The following is a 20,313-nucleotide window of genomic DNA, read 5'->3' as shown; positions in this document are numbered from 1 at the left end:
TACCAACTGTGCTTTTATTCTTTTCATATTTCATATAATGGTTGGGCTAGATATATTATACACTGGCTTTGATGTTCTAGTTTTTTCAAGTATGCATACTATCATCTTTATTGGATATCAACAACATCAAAGGATCTATTTTGTGCCTCAAAATGCCCAGAAAAGTGATAAAGAAAAACAATAGGTCAGTAAATGCTTAAAAATCACATATTTACAAGGCAATGATTATATTCATAGGATTGTATACATTTATTATTATACATGTATTTATTTATTGTATACATTGTATTCATTTACTCAATAAACAGGGCAGCCTTCCTTGATTTCACTTGACATTTTATAAATATTATAAAGACTATGAACTGTCCTCTTGGCTTTGAACAGGTTTCCAACATTATCTTTTTAATTCATTTATTTGTTGACATCCTTTACTCACTTCTATTTTACAATTCCTAATTTGTAATATTTTGTAGCTTACTCTCAATTGCTCTGTGTCTTCATCATTGAGCTATACTTTTTTTTTTTTTTTTTTTGCAATTCTTCAGAGACTATAGTTTTTCTACAACTCATAGTCATACACCACCACTAATAGAATGTTGGGAGAAAATGTGAGGCCTCTATTTTTGGAAGTTTGGAATTATTAAAGAATTTTGACATTTCCCCAAACAATCTAATCCACTACCTTTTTCCTGCTCAACTCAGGTGCCAAATTATTTTTCCTTTGAAGTCTTATTCTAACATATCTCTTCCACTCACAGCCTCATTCAATGAACTGTAATTCCTCAGGAAAAAAAAAAAAGATCCTTTGTGTGTTTTTCAAATCCATTCACAATATTGTTCCTTTCCTAATTTTCCAGGTCTCTTATACCACATTCCCTTCCATTTACTCTATGATCCAGTAATGCTGGCCCCATTTTTCCTGGCACATGACTGTCCGTCCCTTAATGGTGTATTTTCATTGTCTTCCAAGCTTGGAATACTCTCCCTCATTTTACTTCCTGGTTTCCTTAACTTCCTTCAAGTTTCATCTAATGTTCCATCTTCTAGAAGAAACTTCTCCCAGTCTTCTTAATCTTAGTTCTTTTCCTCTAAGAATATTCTCAAGTTATCCTATCATGCACATGGGTTTTTGTATGCTGTCTTCTCTATTAGGCTGTGAGCTCCTTGAGAACAGACACTATTTTTTCTCCTTACTTTTTATCTTGAACAGTTAGCAAAGTGCCAGGCATTCAATGCTTAATAAATATTTCTTGGTTGCCTAACTTGTCAGAAGCCTATGTCTGACCTGTTGATTTTCCATCCCAGTATCTATCATAGAGTTAACAATAGATGTTTTTCATTCATTGTCTTGCTTAGATAGACTTCTTTTTTGCATTGTTACAGATTTCATTTAGGAGTTTTTGAAATGTCTTGGCATAATTTCACTCACATATAGCACCCTATTATAGACTTTATCATCTATAGGAATTCTATATTTTAGTTCAACTTTCCATTGGATCTTCTCCATTCCAATGGTAAATGCCTTGGAGAGTTTACCGATCTCTGTTTCATGCCTTGATTGTCATTCATTAGCAGGATGTTGTTAAGCAGGGTCACCTTGGTTGTTAATGTATTTCATGAAATCTTGAATAATTTTTACTTGCACAAAAGATAACTTGTTAGAAATGTGTCTTTAAGTTTTGTTCTATTATTAGGACTATACTCCAAAGACAACAAAGCAAAAATGAAAATTATCTATTTTTAGGAAAAATAGTTATAGTTCCTTTTTTTTCAGTAGTCCCCAACCGGAAACTAAGAGAATTCTATTCTAATGAGAAAAAGCTTAACAAATTGTAGTATGTTTTTGTTACATAAGAAATGATAAAATGGATAATTTAAGAAACAACTGGTATGACCTCTATGAACAGATGCAAAGTGAAATTAGTAGAATCTGGAGAACACTTTATGCAATGGCAACAATATGGAAAGTAAATGCATAACTTTGACAGATTTAAGAACCCTGATAAATGAAATGATAAAATAGAAGTCCACAGTACTGAAGTATAGAATTCTATTAAAGTATAGAATACTTCTTCATCCAGAAAGACTTAAAATACACACACACAATACAGATATAAATATCGACATCTATTTATATCTATAGAGAGAAAGAGAGAAAATGAGACTTTTCTGTACTTAGCCAGTGTGGGAACTTGCTTGCTTAAACTATCCATATGTGTATGAAAGGGTTTTTTTTTGTGTGTGTTTGTTTCTTTTATTACTTAATGGGGAAGGGGGCTGAAAAAATTGACATGTTAAAAAATTAAGAATGCTGGAGGAATTGTAGAGGAGGGAAAGAAAGTACATTAATGTTGGGGGAGCTGTGAACTAATATGGCCATTTTGGAAACCTATTTGGAACTTTGCCCCCAAAGCTATTTAGTTATGCATTCCTAATGACACAGTGATAGTTCTACTAGGTTTATATCCTAGTAAAGAAAAAAGAAAGAAAATATTTTTAAAACAGTAAATATATAGAAAATATTTATAAAAGCACTTTTCATGATGGCAAAAACTGAAAACTGACAGAGGTACATCAGTTGGGGAACAACTAGCTGAACAAATTGTTGCATTTGCATTGATAAAATACTAATAAAATCTTACATAATTAATGTAAGAAAATTGAAGGGCATGGTTTTAGAAGATACTGGGAAGAGTTGCATGAAACTGATACAAAATAAAGTGAGCAGAACCAGACTAATATATATATATATATTAGCAACAATACTGTAAAGACAAGTAACTTTGAAAGAGTAAGGAACTCTAATTAACACAACAGAAGCAATTACATTTTCATAGAACTCATAATTAAACATACTTATCCATCTCAAGATAAAAAAAGTGATGAACTTAGAATATAGAATGAAGCATTTTTGGATGTAGATAATATAGAAATTTGTGTAAAATTTTGTAACACATTTTGTTTTCCTGAAAGAAGAGAATTCAGAACTGAAAATAAAATAAAATGGACCTTAAAAAGAAAAAGAAAAAATGTGGGGTTTTGGGGAAATGGAGAGAAAATAAATGCTTATAATAAATAAATCAAAATTAAAAAGTTTTATTCTAAATGACCCAAATGCTGATTTATAGCCAGAAAAGTGAAAGTACAGTAGATTAAAAAAAATACCATACTGCTTTCAATTAATTCCATAGTGGTAAAAATGTAGTTTATTGCAGAATATTACTTTAAAAACTTGCTCATTATTTTTTAATAGTTTCATTAAGGATGCCTTTGATGTGTCTATCTTATTAAAATAATTATATAAATGGAAAAGGTAACAAACAAATTGGCATTTGACATTTCCTTGGTCACCTTTTTGGGGAGTGACAGTAATAAGTTGTCTTTCCCTTTTTTGGCTACCTAGAAACTTTATTCCTCAATATCATTACAATTGCGATAGCTTCCAACTCAAAATTCCTCTATTTGCACTTTTTATGGTCTAGTTATTTCCACAAATTGTTCACAGTGCCATTTCAACAAGTGCTTACTGAATGAAAATTATTGTATCCTATTGAGCCCCAGATGACAGAATAGATCAAAGTGATTCATTGAGCCTAAAAACATCAGTGCATGCTACAACCACTAAAAAAGTTTTATTTCTGGATAGATCACATTAGTCTTGAACAATATTTTCCTAGAAGTAAAACCTTCATTTCACATAGCTTGTCCACAGTTCAGAAAGTGTTACTTCTTTTGCTTTGTTCACTGTTGAATAGATTATTAGGTGAAAAAAATTTTTTTCTGAAAACCATCACAAAATGGAAGATCTCTTTGTATTTTTTGCATAGTCACTAAATGCCCTTTAGCATATTGAATCTTAAGACTTAACAGAAAATAATTTCTACAATAGCCATGCAAATAAATGTAAACTTTTCACAATTCATTAAAAAAAATTTTTTTTTCACTAACTTCTTCCTAAAGAATAAGGAAAAAAAAAATTTCACCAAATAATCTAATTCAGACAGAGCAAGATAGCAATAACATAAGCAAGAAACTCAATTTAAACTATAAATCAAATCTCCAAAATATATAAAGAGATGCTACTTACCTACAAAATGAAGAAATGAACAAAGGTATACCAGTTTGGTCCTCTCCAAACAGGTGTCAGCCAGCCATCCCATAAACACAGGAGTGAGCATTGAAGTCCCAATGAAACTGAGATTAACAATGACAGCTTGGTAATTGTGGTAGCCTAGCTTTACTGTGCAAAAAATAATCATATTACAGACGATGGCAAAAAAGGTGAATCTTTCACACAATTCCACCAGCAGCAAACAAATTCGAGCCTGAAGTTTTTTCTTTGTTTGTGACACAGGAAATCTACCAACTCTTTTCTTCTTCCTTTCTTTTTGGTGGTTTAAAAGGAGTTTTTCTTGACATTTTTTAAAGTTTTTAACAGGCATAACTAACTTTCTTAAACAAGACTGGCATAGTTTAAACTTGTGTTTTTTTTCCTCCTGCCCTCTAATGAAATAAGATCTTTGCTTTGAATTTCACGCCTCCATGCTACAATTTTGTTGTATTCTTTGCACATTCATGTTATTCATTCTGGTGACCTGAAAGCATAAAATACATGAGTATTTAAATTCTATTGTCACTCAGCTGTGTCCAAATCTGATTTGTTTGTTTAATTAGTTTATTTATACTCTTCTTCTCCTTCCCTAAATTATATTGTTACATGAATCCAGTTGAATATGTGTGGGAACTCATCTGCTTTACACTGATAAAGGTTTAAGTAGTGACACAGGTGAAGCAATATTTCAGGAGAATTTGAATAATAGATCAAGAAATAATTTGAATCTAATAATTTCTGATACTTTAATTAAAAAGACCAGAACACTGAAAAGAAATAAAGAAAATCTGTTTTGGAGAGTGTGAGAGTGTGATATCTTATCATTATTACATTTCTTTTTATTTTTAGTTGAAATTCAGATAAGGAAGTTAATTAGGTAACAAAAATCCTAGTACTTTCAGGTGACTATCTGTGTTTATAATAAAGTAATTTGAGTTAATTAATGAAATGGGAAAATATTAAACAAATGGTAATGTTTGGATATTATTATAAACTAGTAACCAGGAATAAAGAAACAAAGATATTTTTGGATAAGGCATTCATTATTGGATCTCTGTTCATCTAAGTGAGTGGATAATGGCCTGCAATTTTAGAAAGTAGGAGTTTACTGATCAAATCAAATAGCACTAAGAAGAAAACACTTCAAATTTCAAGGTATAATTTTGAGTCTATGAAAAGGAGAATGGCATATAGACTTCATAGCCACATAAGAAGTACAGCTCTATATAGTGGAAAGAAATCTGATTTTGAAACCAAGGGATTTGTTTAGAACCAGGACTTTGATGTATAACAGTATAAATTTTTTAGCCAAAAAGTCACAGGGTGCTCTCTTCCGATAAAGAACCCTAGCTTTCTGTTCACACTAGTGGAGTTCAATCCCAAGGAGAGTCTGATCTCCAAAGTCAAGACTGTTTAAAATGCTTTTAAAAATTGCATTACATGATTCAACACTCTTGGACTCGCATTAAAATTCTTGGAGGAAAACTTCCAAAGCAAAATGTGTTGCACATAACACATGACAGTCTCCCTAAAAGGGATCAACAGATCTTCAAAATATATTCAATATGAAATGTAAATCAATTATAACTTAGTTATTTGTTTCCTCTACTACAAAATCAATGCTTAAAATACAAAAGATTCATAGACAAACATTGACAAAAATTTTAAATATGAAATAGTCACCCCCCAAAAATTCATGGCTTCAAGTATCTATATACAAATTACAAAAGTTTAGTCATCAAAGAAGAACTAGAGGTCCTAATACAAGAGAGCTAATTCAATCTAATAGGTAATAGATGTGCTGAAATGATACTCATGAGTAGACTGCAACTCTGGATGGATATGGCTGATATAACCTGGTCCCCACCACACAAGGCTTTCCTAGAAGAAATTTAAAAAGGATCTTGAAAGAGAGCTAGGAGAAAAATGGGGAAAGGAAATGAAAAATTTGTGAGAAAGTTTGGAAAAGGCAACACAGAAATGATCTGAAGAAAATTCACTACAAAATAGACTTAGTGAAATGGGAAAAGCATATAACACATTAAAAGATAAATTTGATAAAATGGAAAAAGAAAGGAACTCCCAGAAAAACAGAATTTGTGAGACAGAAAAAGAAAATAACTCCTTAAAAAACAGAATTTGTGAAATGCAAAAAAATTTCATAGAACAAAATGACTCATTTAAAAATTCAATTCAATTTGACAAATATAAAAAGAAGTATTTTAAAAAAGTAAATGAAGAAAATATCACAGTAAAATTCAGAACTGAACAAACGGAAATGAATGATTCAATAAGACAACAAGAATCAGTTAAGCAAAACCAAAAAGAAAAAAAAGAAAAAAAGAAAAAAAAAGTAAATACCTAATTGGGAAAACAACTGACCTGAAAAATAGATCTAGGAGAGACAATCTGAGGATTATTGGACTCCCTGAAATACATGATGAAAAAAAAAAGCCTATCTTTCAGGAAATCATCAAAGAGAACTGGCTGGATATCATAGAAACAGAAGGTAAAATGACCATTGAAAGAATTCACCAAACTTTCTTTCTCTGAAAGAGAGCTCAAAATTAAAACCCCAAGGAATATCATGGTTAAGGAAAAAATTGGACCAAGGCAAAAATATTACAAGCAGCCAGAAAGAAATAATTCAAATACCGAGGAGCCGCAATAAGGAATACTCAGGACCTATCAGCTTCTACTTTAAAGGATTAAACAGCCTGGAATCTGATATCCCAAAAGGCAAGAATAAATACCCTGCTAAACTGAGCATTTTCTTTCAGAGAAGAAGATAGACATTCAATGAAACTGGTAAATTCCATGTATTTTTGATGAAAAGACCAGAGCTAATCAAAAAATTTGACCTCCAAATATAGAATTCAAGAGAAGCATAAAAAGATAAAAAGGAAAAAAAAACCCTTGAGAACTGTATTTCTGTTATGGGTATACATTGAAAGTTATACTGTTATAAAATAAAAAAGAAACTCGAGATGGAAAGGAGATTGTAACAGAAAAAAGAGGGAAAGTGGAGGTAAAATGAGGGAAATTACATCTCAAGAAGAGGCAAAAAAAACATATTATAATTGAGGGATAGAAGGGAGGGTGGTGAATATTGTGTGAATCTTACTCTCATTAAATTTGGCCAAAGAAAGAATATTAGATATAGTTGGGTTTCACTGAGAAACATCTCTCATCTTATAGAAAAGTGGGAAGGGAAAGGGCAAAAGGGAAGGGATAGGCTAAAATAGAAGGGAAAAAAGAAATAGAAGGGGAAAGATATAAGAAAGGGGGATGGTCTCTAAAGGGGGAGGACTGATTGAGACAAATATTGCTCATAAGTAAAATGCTGGGGAGGAGGGAAAGGGGAAAAGAAAAGAAAAAAGTATAATTTGGGGTTAATAAGATGGCAGGAAATACAGAATCTGTAGTTTTAACTGTAAATTTGAATGGGGTGAACTCTCCCATAAAACATAAGTGGATAGCAGAGTGGATTTAAAGCCAGAATTATACAATATGTTGTTTACAAGAAACACATTTAAAACAGAGCCACACATACAGAGTAAAGACAAAAGGCTGGAGCAGAATCTATTATGTTTCAGGTGAAGTAAAAAAAAAAAAAGGGAGTAGCCATCCTGATCTCAGATGAAGCAAAAGTAAAAATTGATCTAATTAAAAGAGATAAGGAAGGAAACTATATCTTGCTAAAGGGTATCATAGATAATGAAGCAATATCAAATGGTATAGCATCTAAATTCCTAAAGGAGAAGTTAAGAGAATTGCTAGAAGAAATAGACAACAAAACTATAATAGTGGAAAATCTCAGTCTTGCTTTCTTAAAACTAAATAAATCAAATCACAAAATAAATGAGAAAGAAGTTAAAGAGGTAAATAGAATACTAGAAAAACTAGATATGATAGATCTTTGGAGAAAATTGAATGGAGACAGAAAGGAATAAACTTTCTTCTCAGAAGTTCATAGAACCTATTCAAAAATTGACTATATTAGAGCATAAAGACCTCAAAATCAAATGCAGAAAGGCAGAAATAATAAATGCATTTTTTCACATCATGATGTAATAAAAATTACATTCAATAAAGGGCAAGGGAAAAATAGACCAAAAAGAAATTGGAAACTAAATAATCTCATCCTAAAGAATGAATGGGTGAAAGAGCAAATCATAGACACAATCAATAATTTCATCTAAGAAAATGACAACAATGAGAAAACATGCCAAAATTTGTGGAATGCAGCCAAAGCAGTAATAAGGAGAAATTTTATATCTCTAAAAGGTTACTTAAAAAAATAGAGAAAAAGAAGATCAGTAATTGGGCTTGCAAATAAAAAAGCTAGAAAAAGAACAAATTTAAAACCCCCAATTAAATACCAAACTTGAAATTCTAAAAATAAAAGGAGAGATCAATAAAATTGAAACTAAAAAAAAAACAACAACAACAAAAAAAACTATTGAATTAATAAATAAAACTAAGAGTTGGTTTTATGAAAAAAAAAAACCCAAAACAGATAAACTTTTAGTTAATTTGATTAGAAAAAGGAAAGAGGAAAATCAAATTATTAGTCTCAAAATGAAAAGGAAGAACTATTCATCAATGAAAAAGAAACTAGAGCAATTATCAGGACTTACTTTGCACAATATTATGTGAATAAATTTGACAACCTAAGTGAAATGGAGGAATACCTACAAAAATATAGATTGCCCAGATTAACAGAAGATGAAATAAATTATTTAAATAGTCCCATTTTAGAAAAAGAAATAGAACAAACTATTAATCAACTACCTAAGAAAAAATCCACTGGACCAGATGGATTTACATATGAATTCTACCAACCATTTAAAGAGCAATTAACTCCAATACTATATAAACTATTTGACAAAATAGGAAATGAAAGACTCCTACCAAATTTATTTTATAACAAAGACATAAACCAGGTAGGACAAAAACAGGGAAAAAATACTGATGCAAAAATCTTAAATAAAATATTAGCAAAGAGATTACAGATAATCATCCCCAGGATAATACACCACAACCAAGTAGGATTTATATCAGGAATGCAGGGCTGGTTCAATATTAGGAAAACTATTAGCATAATTGACTATATCAATAACCAAATTAACAAAAGCCATATGATTATCTCAATAGATGCAGAAAAAGAATTTGATAAAATCCAACACCCATTCCTGTGGTGTTTTTCTTCTTTAAAATATAATGGTTCTCTCTGAGAGAGGGCAGGTTTCTCGGGAAGATTTTTCTGAAGGCAGCCTTAGTTTCGGTTAAGAGTAATAATCACCCAAACGCAGCCAGGTGATAAAAGTTCAAATCTTTTATTGCTTCCTCCAAAATAGCCCGGTTAGTTTTTCTTAGAGGCCTATTTTTCTGCTTGGTTCCAAGAGCTCTTGCAGCTTTGTCCTTTGCTTCTGCCTCTGTTTTCTTCAGCCTCCAGCCTGCACAAAGGTGGAAGATGGAATAAATCTCTCTTGCCTCCGAGAGAAGGCTTCTGGCTGAACTCACTTGATGCTCCCCTCTCAATCTTTTCAGCTGAACTCCCTTGACTGGATCACTGAAGCTCTATTTATGGTTCTTCTCTGAGAGAATAGGATTGTGGGATCTGAGAATGGGATTATGGGTTTCCTCCCAGAGTGCTCTCTGGCCCTAAGAGCTTCTTGCTTTTATGAGCTCTCTAAAGGTGTGAACACAAGCATTCTTTTTATCAGTTCTACTTAGTACCTTGTTTCTTCTGGCCCATAACATCTCCTTGTAAAATCAGATCAATCATACTGAACCATGCTAAATTAGATAATTATTATCTCTATCAGCTCTAATGACTTAACAGTTTGTAAGGATTCCAATACATTTCTATTAAAAACACTAGAGGAATAAATGGACTTTTCCTTAAAATAGTTGGTCGCATCTATTTAAAACCATCAGCAAGCATCATATGTAATGGGGATAAACTAGAACTATTTCCAGTAAGATCAGGGATGAAACAATAGGTTGCTCACTATTACCATTGCTATTCAATATTGTCTTAGAAATGCTACCCTTGGCAATGAGAAGAAAAAGAGATGAAAGGAATTAGAGTAGGTAATGAGGAAACCAAATTATCACTTTTTGCAGATGATATGATGGTATGCTTAGAGAACCTCAGAGAATCAACTAAAAAGTTATTAGAAATAATCAACAACTTTCGCAAAGTTGCAGGATACAAAATAAATCCACATAAATCATCTGCATTCTTATACATCACTAACAAAATCCAACAGCAAGAGATACAAAGAGAAATTCAATGTAAAATAACTGTTAATAATATAAAATATTTGAGAATTTATCTCCCAAGGGAAAGTCAGGAACTATATGGACACAATTACAAAACACTTTCCATACAAATAAAATCAGATCTAATCAATTGGAAAACTATCAAGTGCTCATGGGTAGGCTGAGTGAATAATAAAAATAGCAATACTACCTAAATCAATCTACTTATTTGATGCCATACCAATCAAACTCCTAAGAAATTATTTTACAGACCTAGAAAATATAACAAAGTTCATCTAGAAGAACAAAAGGTCAAGAATTTCAAGAGAATTAATGAAAAAAAAGTGCCAATGAAAGTGGTCCAGCTGTGCCAGACCTAAAAGTATATTATAAAAGAGTGGTCAACAAAACCATTTGGTATTGGCTAAGAAACAGAGTAGTCAATCAGTGGAATAGGTTAGGATCACAAGACAAAATAGTCAATAATTATAGCAATCTGGTATTTGACAAACCCAAAGACCCTTTTTTGGGAAAAGAGACAAAAATTGCTGGGAAAATAGGAAGCTAGTATGGAAGAAACTAGGAACTAACCCACACTTAACACTGTATACTAAGATAAGGTTGAAATGGGTTCATGATTTAGACATAAAGAGTGATATTATAAGCAAATTAGAAAAACGTAGAATAGTTTACCTTTCAGATCTGTGAAGAAGGAAGGAATTTGTGTCCAAAGAACTGGAACTCATAATTGAACACCAAATAGATAATTTTGATTATATTAAGTTAGAAAGTTTTGTACAAACAAAACCAATGCAGACATCAGAAGGGAAGCAATAAACTGGGAAACCATTTCTTATATTTAAGGGTTCTGATAAAGGCCTGAACTCTAAAATACACAGAGAATTGATTCAAGCTCTAGGAGCCAAGGAGAGAGATTCAGTCCATCTTTGGTCAGGTTCCTGGGGGACTAAGAGACAGATTCATTCATCCCATCTCACACCCTGTGAGGGCAGGCTCTTCTCCTTAGATTCTCCACTGAAACCAAGACTCAGGAAGGCCTTTAAGAAAGCTAACCGGGCCCCAGGAAGAGACAAGACTTTGAAAGAGACAATAAAGACTTTTGGACTTTAACACCTGGCTATTCTTGTGGTGATTACTTTGCTGAAAAGAAGGCTGCCCCAAAAACCTCCAGGAAAACCAAATGAGAATATTACACATTTACTTTCCTTATAGATCTGATTTTTCTTGTGCAGCAAGAGAATTGTATAAATATGTTTACACATACTAGATTTAACATGTACAACATATATTGGATTGCTTGCCATCTAGGGGAGGAGGTAGGGTGAAAGAGGGGAAAATTTGACACACAAGGCTATGCAAGGGTGAGTGTTGAAAAATTATCTGAGCATATGTTTTGAAAATAAAAAAGCTTTTAAAAAGTATATTCATAGAGGGAAAAGATCCCACATATGCAAAAATGCATGTATCAGCCCTTCTTTTTGTGGCGAAGGACTGAAAACTGAGTGGATGCCCATCAATTGGGAAATGACTGAATAAATTAAGGGATATGAATGTAATAGAATATTATTTCTAGAAGAAATGAACAGCTTGATTTCAGAAAAGCCTGGAAAGACTTATATGAACTGATGCTGAGTGAAATGAGCAGAACCAACTCTTCTCAGCAATGCAGTGATCCAAGACAATTCCAATAGATTCAGGATGGAAAGTGCCATTCATTTCCAGAGAGAGAATTATGGAGGCTGAATGTGAATTGGATCATAGTATTTTCACTTTATTTGTTTGTTTTCTTTCTTGTAGTTTTTCCCTTTTGATCCATTTTTTTTTGCACAACATAATAAATATGGAAATATATTGTACATGTTTAACCTATATCATATTGCTTGCTGTCTTAAGGAAGGAGGAGGGAGGATAGGAAGGGAGAAAAAATCTCCATAAAATCTTACAGAAATGAATGCTAGAAACTATCTTTACATGAATTTCAAAAAAATATATACTATTGAAAAAAAAGGACAAAAAAGAAAGTGTATTCATTTGAGGAAATTTAAGAACCAGAATGGAAGATGTATGTTGAGATCTTTGTGATTATTGATAAGTTTCTGAAGAAAATTCTTATTAAGTTTATAAGTAAAACATCTGAAATAAAATTTAAACAGAAAATGAAGATTTTATACTTCTCTTAATTTTTAGGTTTTCTTGTCAACCCATGGTCAAATGAAAGCTATAGTTGAATGATAAGCTGCTCACAGTGAAAATATGATTTAATTGCTATAAATGGGATGCTTACTATTATTATTTTGTTATTTATAACAAATAATCTTCTCAAGAAATACAAAATACAAGTGTAACATCATTCTAATCTAACTTTAATATTTGAACTATTTACATTTGACTAAAAATAATAGTGTAATATACAATTTAATAAGAAAATAATAACACCTTTTTTATTAGTATCTAAAAGTTTTCCCCCATTTTGGTCCTACACAAGATTATTTTAGCAACATAGATGTTATTCTTAGTCTGTCAACCCTGATTTGTATAATTGTGTTCAAGTTCTTTCAGACCTTTCTGTATTTCCTATACTTGTCATTTTTATACGGTATATATGGGTAGTCTTAGAGTGTCAGTTAACCATCTGTCCAGAAATTGACATTTGTTTCTGGGATATGGAATGAGAGTTTTAAATAGCAGAAGTGTTTACTCATTAGTGCTCCTGAGGCTTTCCTGAATTTTTCTATGTCCTAATCACTAGGCTCAAATTCAGAGCTGTTTTTGACCCTGCCTTTGAACCTCAAGGTCTTTCCAAAACTAACAATTAAACTGGGCAGTGATTCAGGATGAAGAAACTGTTTTGTTCCTTCATATATGTTACCATCTCTCTAGGTCTCAAAATTATGTTTTGAATAAACTGCCAAATAGCAACTTAGGTGGGGTTAGGTGTGTCAGGCAAAGCAAAAAAACAAAAAAAAAACAAAAACAAAAACAAAAACAAAAACAAAAATAAAAATGGACACAAATCAGATCAGTAGAATCAGTAGAATCAAAGTAGAAAAGAAGGCTTTATTTGTAAATAATAAATTGCTGACATTTGAAAATTAGAAAATGATATGTGGACTATTTAATTTAACAAAAAAGATTACACGTCAGAACCAGAACTACACTAGTTTGCTTCTTATGGTACAACATAATGATTAGGGGCACAACAAAGAAATGTTTTTAGTATTTTTTAAAATAAATAAATATATTTTAAAATTTGAAAACATTCAGCTCCTTAGATATTTGTCTGGATATAAGTTAAGGCACCCGGTAGACAGTAATACATAAAGGATGAATTTATCAAAGTTGGGAAAAGGGAGCAATTTTTAAATGTAGCCAAGGTAAACAAATGACAGTAACATTATTTTTTTAAATGTGTGACCCTAAAGAAGGCACAATGGAATAATGAAAATATTGAAAATAATGAAAAATAATGAAAAGATTTCAAAATCAGAAGATCTAGTTTCAAGTCCTTGATACTAGCTGTCACAAACCCTTGAAAAACAAATATGGATGCAAATAAAATTCCTATTTTTAAACAACTTCTATTCCAATGGGGAATTAGCACATATTGGCAGTATTGGACAGGGAGAGATATTTCAGTTTATAAGGAGTAGATTGAGGTTGTGGTTTGGTAATTTTCACTTGTATCCAACTCTTCTTGGCCCCATGTGGACTTTTCTTGGTAAAGATTTTTGATTGAGTGATTTGCTGTTTCTTTCTCCAGCTCGTTTTACAGATGAAGAAACTGAGGTAAATAAGATGAAGTAACTTTCCTAGGGTCCCATAACTAGGAAGTGTCTAAGGCAGATTTGAACCCTAAAAGATGATTCTTCATGATTTCAGGACTGGCACTCTATCCATTGTGCTACTTACCTGCTTGCAATGAAGGTATGACTTTGATTATGAATAATGTTGAGTTGGATAGGAGTAAATGTGGCTATTATAAGATGCTTGAGATATAAAGTGAAACATGTCTAGATAAAATGGAAGGCTCTCATCAATTAGGACAGGGTTGACTTCAGGAGAGGAAAATCAGAGCTGAAAGAGTTAAGTCCTCCTGGGTATAACCTCTAGTCCAAAGGGTGCAGTATTATAGAGCTGACGAGATGATCGCCAGGATACATCTATGTTTTGTTTTTACCTGTACTCAAAAAGACTGGCAGAGGAAAATGAAATATTTTAATGTTATCTTTTTTAGGATTCTTGATCCAAAGAGGTTTATGGAAAAAGCACTGAAAACTCCTTGGATCTAGGAGAGTTTAGGGGCATACAGTCCAGTAGTAGATGTTTTATTATGCATTGTTTTATTGTTATTATACATTATTTATCATATTTTATTGATCCTATGCCAGGAGTAAATGCACTACCTCTTTAGGCAGTGCCCTATGAATCAATACTATGCGCAGGAGAGATTTTGGCAAGCAGCAAGATCTGGTCCTAGCTATATAACAGATGCTGTACTATTCAACAAACCACATATAAATATTGGGGCACAATTAGTGATGTTTTCATATGTGCATGTCAAGTCTCCTCTTGCATTTGGTCGGTATTTAATCTCTGTTCAAAGTCTGCTTTGGTGCCCTCTCATTACATGGTTTCCAATTAAGTGGTAAAAGTTGTTAACCTATTTAAAGATTCATAAAAAATACTTTGCCTCATAATTTCTATGAAATTTGTCTTTTAGTGCACCAAAGACACCTCAATGGTACTGACTTTTGAAGAAATCAATGAATAGACAGTCAGTCAAGAAAGCTTGACTTCTAGTTATGATTTGCTATATGAATTTTGGCAAATTGCTTAACCTGTCTAAATCTCAGTGTCTCTAATTGTGAAGGCAATATTGACTTTTTTCTGGAATATGATGAAGCTTTCCTGGAATATGATGAAGCTAAGACCTATGATCATTGTTTGAGATCTTCAGAAGAAGCCCTATCAAAGAGGTTCGAGATTATTAGCCTCAGTTGATTAACTAAAGGAATGATCAAGGTTAAGAGTACAATCTCTGCAAAGAGGTAAATAAAAGGTTGCCTATAATGTGATCAGCTATTTTACCATTGCAATTCATGAAATCATCTTCTGAAATGAGAACGGACTGGCCCCATGCTCATTGGTGAGAGTAATGAAATTCCAGATATTTTTTTTTTAAGTATTGGGATATTCTACCAAATCATCTAAATGTATTCAATTACTGCAAATATCACAATCCTCATTAAATCAACTAAGCCATTTTCTTAGAAAAGAAGCTAAAAGAAATTAAGTGAAATCTATTACACAAAGAACTTAAGCTTTCCCTAAGTAATATGCTTTTTAAGAAGTGGGTATAATCTGTGATTTAATTGGCTTAGAAAACTCCTTATCAAAGCATATTAGCAATTACTGTGCAATGAATAATCTTGGTTGCCTAAGTCATTGAGAGATTATTATAACATATCTAGAGTAAAGCAGCTAGTGTGTGTTAGAAGCAAAACTTGAACCCAGATTTTCCTGATTTCAAGCCTGGTTCTTGATCCACTACATCACATCATAACTATCTCAGTGTTCAAATAATCTTTGATTTAATTAGTATGGGTATTCCCTCTGCCACTTCAGGTAGAAACTCATCTGCATCTTAGTAGTTCTTCATCATGAACTGCTAATGATTAACCATTTACTGATCAACCTTTATGTCAACTTTCAACTAAATAACTTTGAAATGACTTAAGTTGGTCCTTAGAAAAATGCAAATATTTCAAGACCAGGCTAATACTGAGCCCTTTTTACTTTGCAAGAACATCCCAAAGATTGTACTATGCCTGGCCTGATGTTCATGAGACTGGAGTCACCTCTGTGCCATAATTTAAGCATCCGAATAGAATTTTACTAGAGGAAGGAAGATTTCTTTTTTTCTTCTCTCCTTGGGCTGAGGTGGAAAGGGAAGAAGTTTCAGCCTTATAGGGTCAAATAGGAAACTGTTAAATCATATGTACAAGAAATTGTATTTGTTCACTGTAAAAATGTATACAGATATATGTGTGTGTGTGTTTATACACAGATATGTCTGTGTATATAAACATAGACATATATGTACATATATTATACACAGATATATGTGTATATATGCAAATATATTGGTGTGTGTGTATACATGTATATGTATACTCATACACATATATACACACACACACAGATAATCAAGATTTTTTTTCATTATGTAAGGGAAAGAGCATTTGCTGACCTGGGAATAAACAAATTTGGTTCTAATTCTAACGTTATCTATGCATATTTAAAAAACTTCTTTAATCTAGAGTTCCAATTTTCTCATCTGATGAAAGGGGATAAGATTAGATAATCTCTAATGTTCTTTTCAACTTTATAGATCAGATTTTCACTGCCCAAAAGTACTGAGAACAATATTTTCAAAATAAGACAATGAATTGGTATCTTACCTAAGAATTTACTTACTTATGTAAACTTAGGCAAGTCACAATCTAAGTGGAAGGCTTTTAAATACTTTGGTCTCACGACCCTTTTATACTTTAAAAAGTTGAGGACCTCTAAAGAATTTTTGTTTATTGTATATTATATCTATCAGGATTTTTAAAAAATGATAAATATTTTAAATATTAATTAATTTAAACTAGCAGTAACAAACCCATTACATGTTAGCATATATATTTTTAAATTTTTTATAGTATTTCATTTTCCCAAATACATGCAAAGATAGTTTCAACATTCACCTTTGCAAAATCTTGTGTTTCAGATTTTTCTACCCCCTCTCTTCCTTCCCTTCTCACCAAGACAGCAAGCAAGCTGATATAGGTTAAATATGTACAATTTTATTAAACATACTTCCAAATTCATCATAGCACACTTATTTTTATGAAAATATAGTTTCCAAAGGCAGTTAGTTAGTGCAATGGATAGAGAACTGAACCTAGAGTAAGGAATACCTGTATTCAAATCCAGTCTTAGATACTTATTAGCTGTATGATCCTGGACAGGTCTCTTAATCTTGTGTTTGCCTTGGTTTCCTCTTCCGTATAGTGAACTAGAGAAGGAGATAGCAAATCATTCCAAAATCTTTGCCACAAAGAAAAACCCCAAATGGGGCCATGAAGAGTCAGACATGATTGAATAACAACAAAAAAATAGTTGTATTGAATTCAATTAAATGCTACTTTATTTAGCTGTATTGATCTATTATATTTTGAGGGGAGCTAAACAGTACAGTGGATAGAACACCAGGTCTGGAGTTAGGAAGATCTTAGTTAATTCTAACCTCAGACAGTGGCTAGCTGTGTGACCCTGAGTAAATCACTTAGCCCTATTTGCCTCAGTTTCCTCATCTGTAAAATGAGTTGGAGAAGGAAATGGCAAGTCACTCCAGTATCTTTGCCAAGAAAACCCTAAATAGGTCAATGGATTGTCAGATGACTGAAATGATTGAAAGGCAGCAACACATAGTTTCAAGAAATAGTGATAAAAATGATATTGTTTTTACATATTTTTGAAAATCTCTTTTATGGCTGGCTTAGCAAAAGACAGCTGGATACTTATATCTACTTCATTTAATCAATCAGGTTATGTTATTTTGGCTGATACATGTGAAGAAAAAACAGTTCCATAAAGCTATGAAGTTAAAAAAGGGAAGAATATTTTAATAAGCTAATAAACCATTAGTATTATATAAAAACAATTTTGACCTTATATACCCCCCAAAATTTTCAGGGTCCTCCATGGTTCCTCAGATTATAGTTTGAGAATCTCTGCTTTAGATAAATCTGGGTCTCCCTCAAAGTATGTGGGGTAGGGAGAGAGAAGTTGTCTTCAGTAGATGATCTCTAAAGTTACCTCCAGTTCCAAGATCTATAATCCTATTAAATATATTCTTAGAAACACTTTTACTTTCCTTATGTGTAAATTATGCACAGAATTTGGCTGCAATTTCAGTCTTTAAATTAAAAAGATTTTATAACTGGAGCTGGATTTCTGTCCTTTGTAGTTTTGTCCCTGTTGTAGGTACAAGTTGACAGCTGGAGAATGTGGGGAGTAGTTATTACTTATTTCATCCTGCAATGTGCTTCAATGTAAGGGGCGGGGAGGGGGGGGGATTATTCCCTGGCCTTTGAAAACCTTCAAAGGGGAAAAAATAGAAAATTCAAAAATATAGCTATAAATAGAGCTTTGAGTCTGATTTCATTGTTTCTTCAAACACTGCAAATTTTATTCTGGGGATTTCATTCAGACATATGTAATTACCTATGCTAAGCAGTTTTTCATACTCTCAAGGTTCTTGCATTATTGCACCTGTACGACAGTTTTATAATTCAGTAGTAATTGAACAGCAATTATTTTTCATGATGCATGTACATTTTTATATTAGATTGTTGGCAGATATTCTTTATGATGATGTCGTTCTTTCTAATGAGGAAATTAGAACTCGTTATATCATACAGTGAAATGTATTTTTCTGAGTCATTTCCTACTTCTTCTTGACATGTGGAATTTTAAGTTAGGTTTCTGAGTAATAAAGCAGCATCTACAAAATGATGGGGATCATGTTATCTATGAATCAATGCAGTGGCAGAAGGCAGTGAGGTGAGTTGCTCTCTGGCATCTAGGATCTATCTGCCCCAGTACTTGCTATCTTAGCCTAAGATCTGATTTAATTGTGCTTTGGTCATATGTTCTCACTTAGCTTTCAAGTTCTTGAGAGACAGAAATTATCTTAATTTTTTTATAATCCCCTCAGCCCCTAGTACTGTTATATGCACATAGAAAGTCCAATAAACGTTTTATTGGACTTTCTATGTTGAATTAATGAATATTTACACACATATTACATATAAACAAAAAAAAACTTGCGGATGATATTATTTGGTGAATTCAGGCATCAGAATCAATTAATCTACACCATCAACTGCTAATTTTTTTGAAAACTTCTTTAGCACTTTTAACTTTAATTAATAGTGTATAGTTGTATCTGGTATATTTAATAAATACACCCAATCTGTGCAATCTTTACTTCCCAATCAATATTCTTTTATTTTATTTTTATCAGCACACAATTGGCTGAAGGATGCAGACTTCAAAATTCTACTGTGATTATTGTTTGTTGAATATTAAAAAAATTTGATACATTAGAGAAAAACTGGCTTTCTACTAATAAGGTATTTTCCATGCACATGTTAAAATTATAAATGATTTTGTGAAAACTATAATAACAGAAATAACCTTGTCTGATGACTCTCTGATCATTAATATCAAGTGAGGCATAAAATAGGGGGACATATGTTGATCAAAGATGGCAACCAAAGTCCTGGAAGAGATCCAGTACAGAGTCCAAATGGAGAGGGAATCTCTTTATATGGAGAAGTACTCCAGATGCTCCTATATTTGGATGACATTGCGCTGAATATAAAGTCCTAAAACATCACAGATCTTCCTAAATGATATCCATACTCTTAAAGGGATTTGGCTTAATAATGAACAAAGGAAAACTAATGAATGAAGAATACATATGGTCTAGTCCAGAGGTATCAAACTTGCTGTCTGTGAACTGGTTTAAGTCCACAAAACTTCTGAATGAAATCCAAACTAGATTAAAATATACTTGGGAAATATTTACCTAAATAAATAAAAATGAAACACAACATATAATTTAGTTTGTGTTCATGTTCGTGTTGATGTTCAATTCTTCATATATATCTTACAAGGTTGTTGTGCAGATTAAATTAGACAAATTTACATAAAAATTCTTTGTAACGCTATAAAGTATTATATAAATCTAAGTTATTGTGATAGTTAAATGAAGTAGAGAATCAAGTAAATTTTAGTAATTCAGCTTTAAAAGAACATTTACCACTATTGAGCAAAAGAGGAACATTGGTAAGAAG

At 32.1% G+C, this 20,313-nt stretch overlaps 1 protein-coding gene across 1 annotated transcript in view; it reads right to left on the bottom strand.

The window, feature by feature from the left end:
• SLC15A5 (solute carrier family 15 member 5) overlaps positions 1-20,313 on the bottom strand; it is a 221,551-nt gene that overhangs the window by 158,322 nt on the left and 42,916 nt on the right. Inside the window, exon 2 of the mRNA XM_051962427.1 lies at positions 4,088-4,384. Within this exon, the coding sequence (XP_051818387.1) occupies positions 4,088-4,384 (297 nt within the window). The remainder of the gene's footprint in view (positions 1-4,087; positions 4,385-20,313) is intronic.

This window comes from Antechinus flavipes, chromosome 5 (assembly GCF_016432865.1).
Source record: "Antechinus flavipes isolate AdamAnt ecotype Samford, QLD, Australia chromosome 5, AdamAnt_v2, whole genome shotgun sequence".
NCBI classification, from domain to species: domain Eukaryota; kingdom Metazoa; phylum Chordata; class Mammalia; order Dasyuromorphia; family Dasyuridae; genus Antechinus; species Antechinus flavipes.
This window is presented reverse-complemented; position numbering and strand designations above follow the sequence as displayed.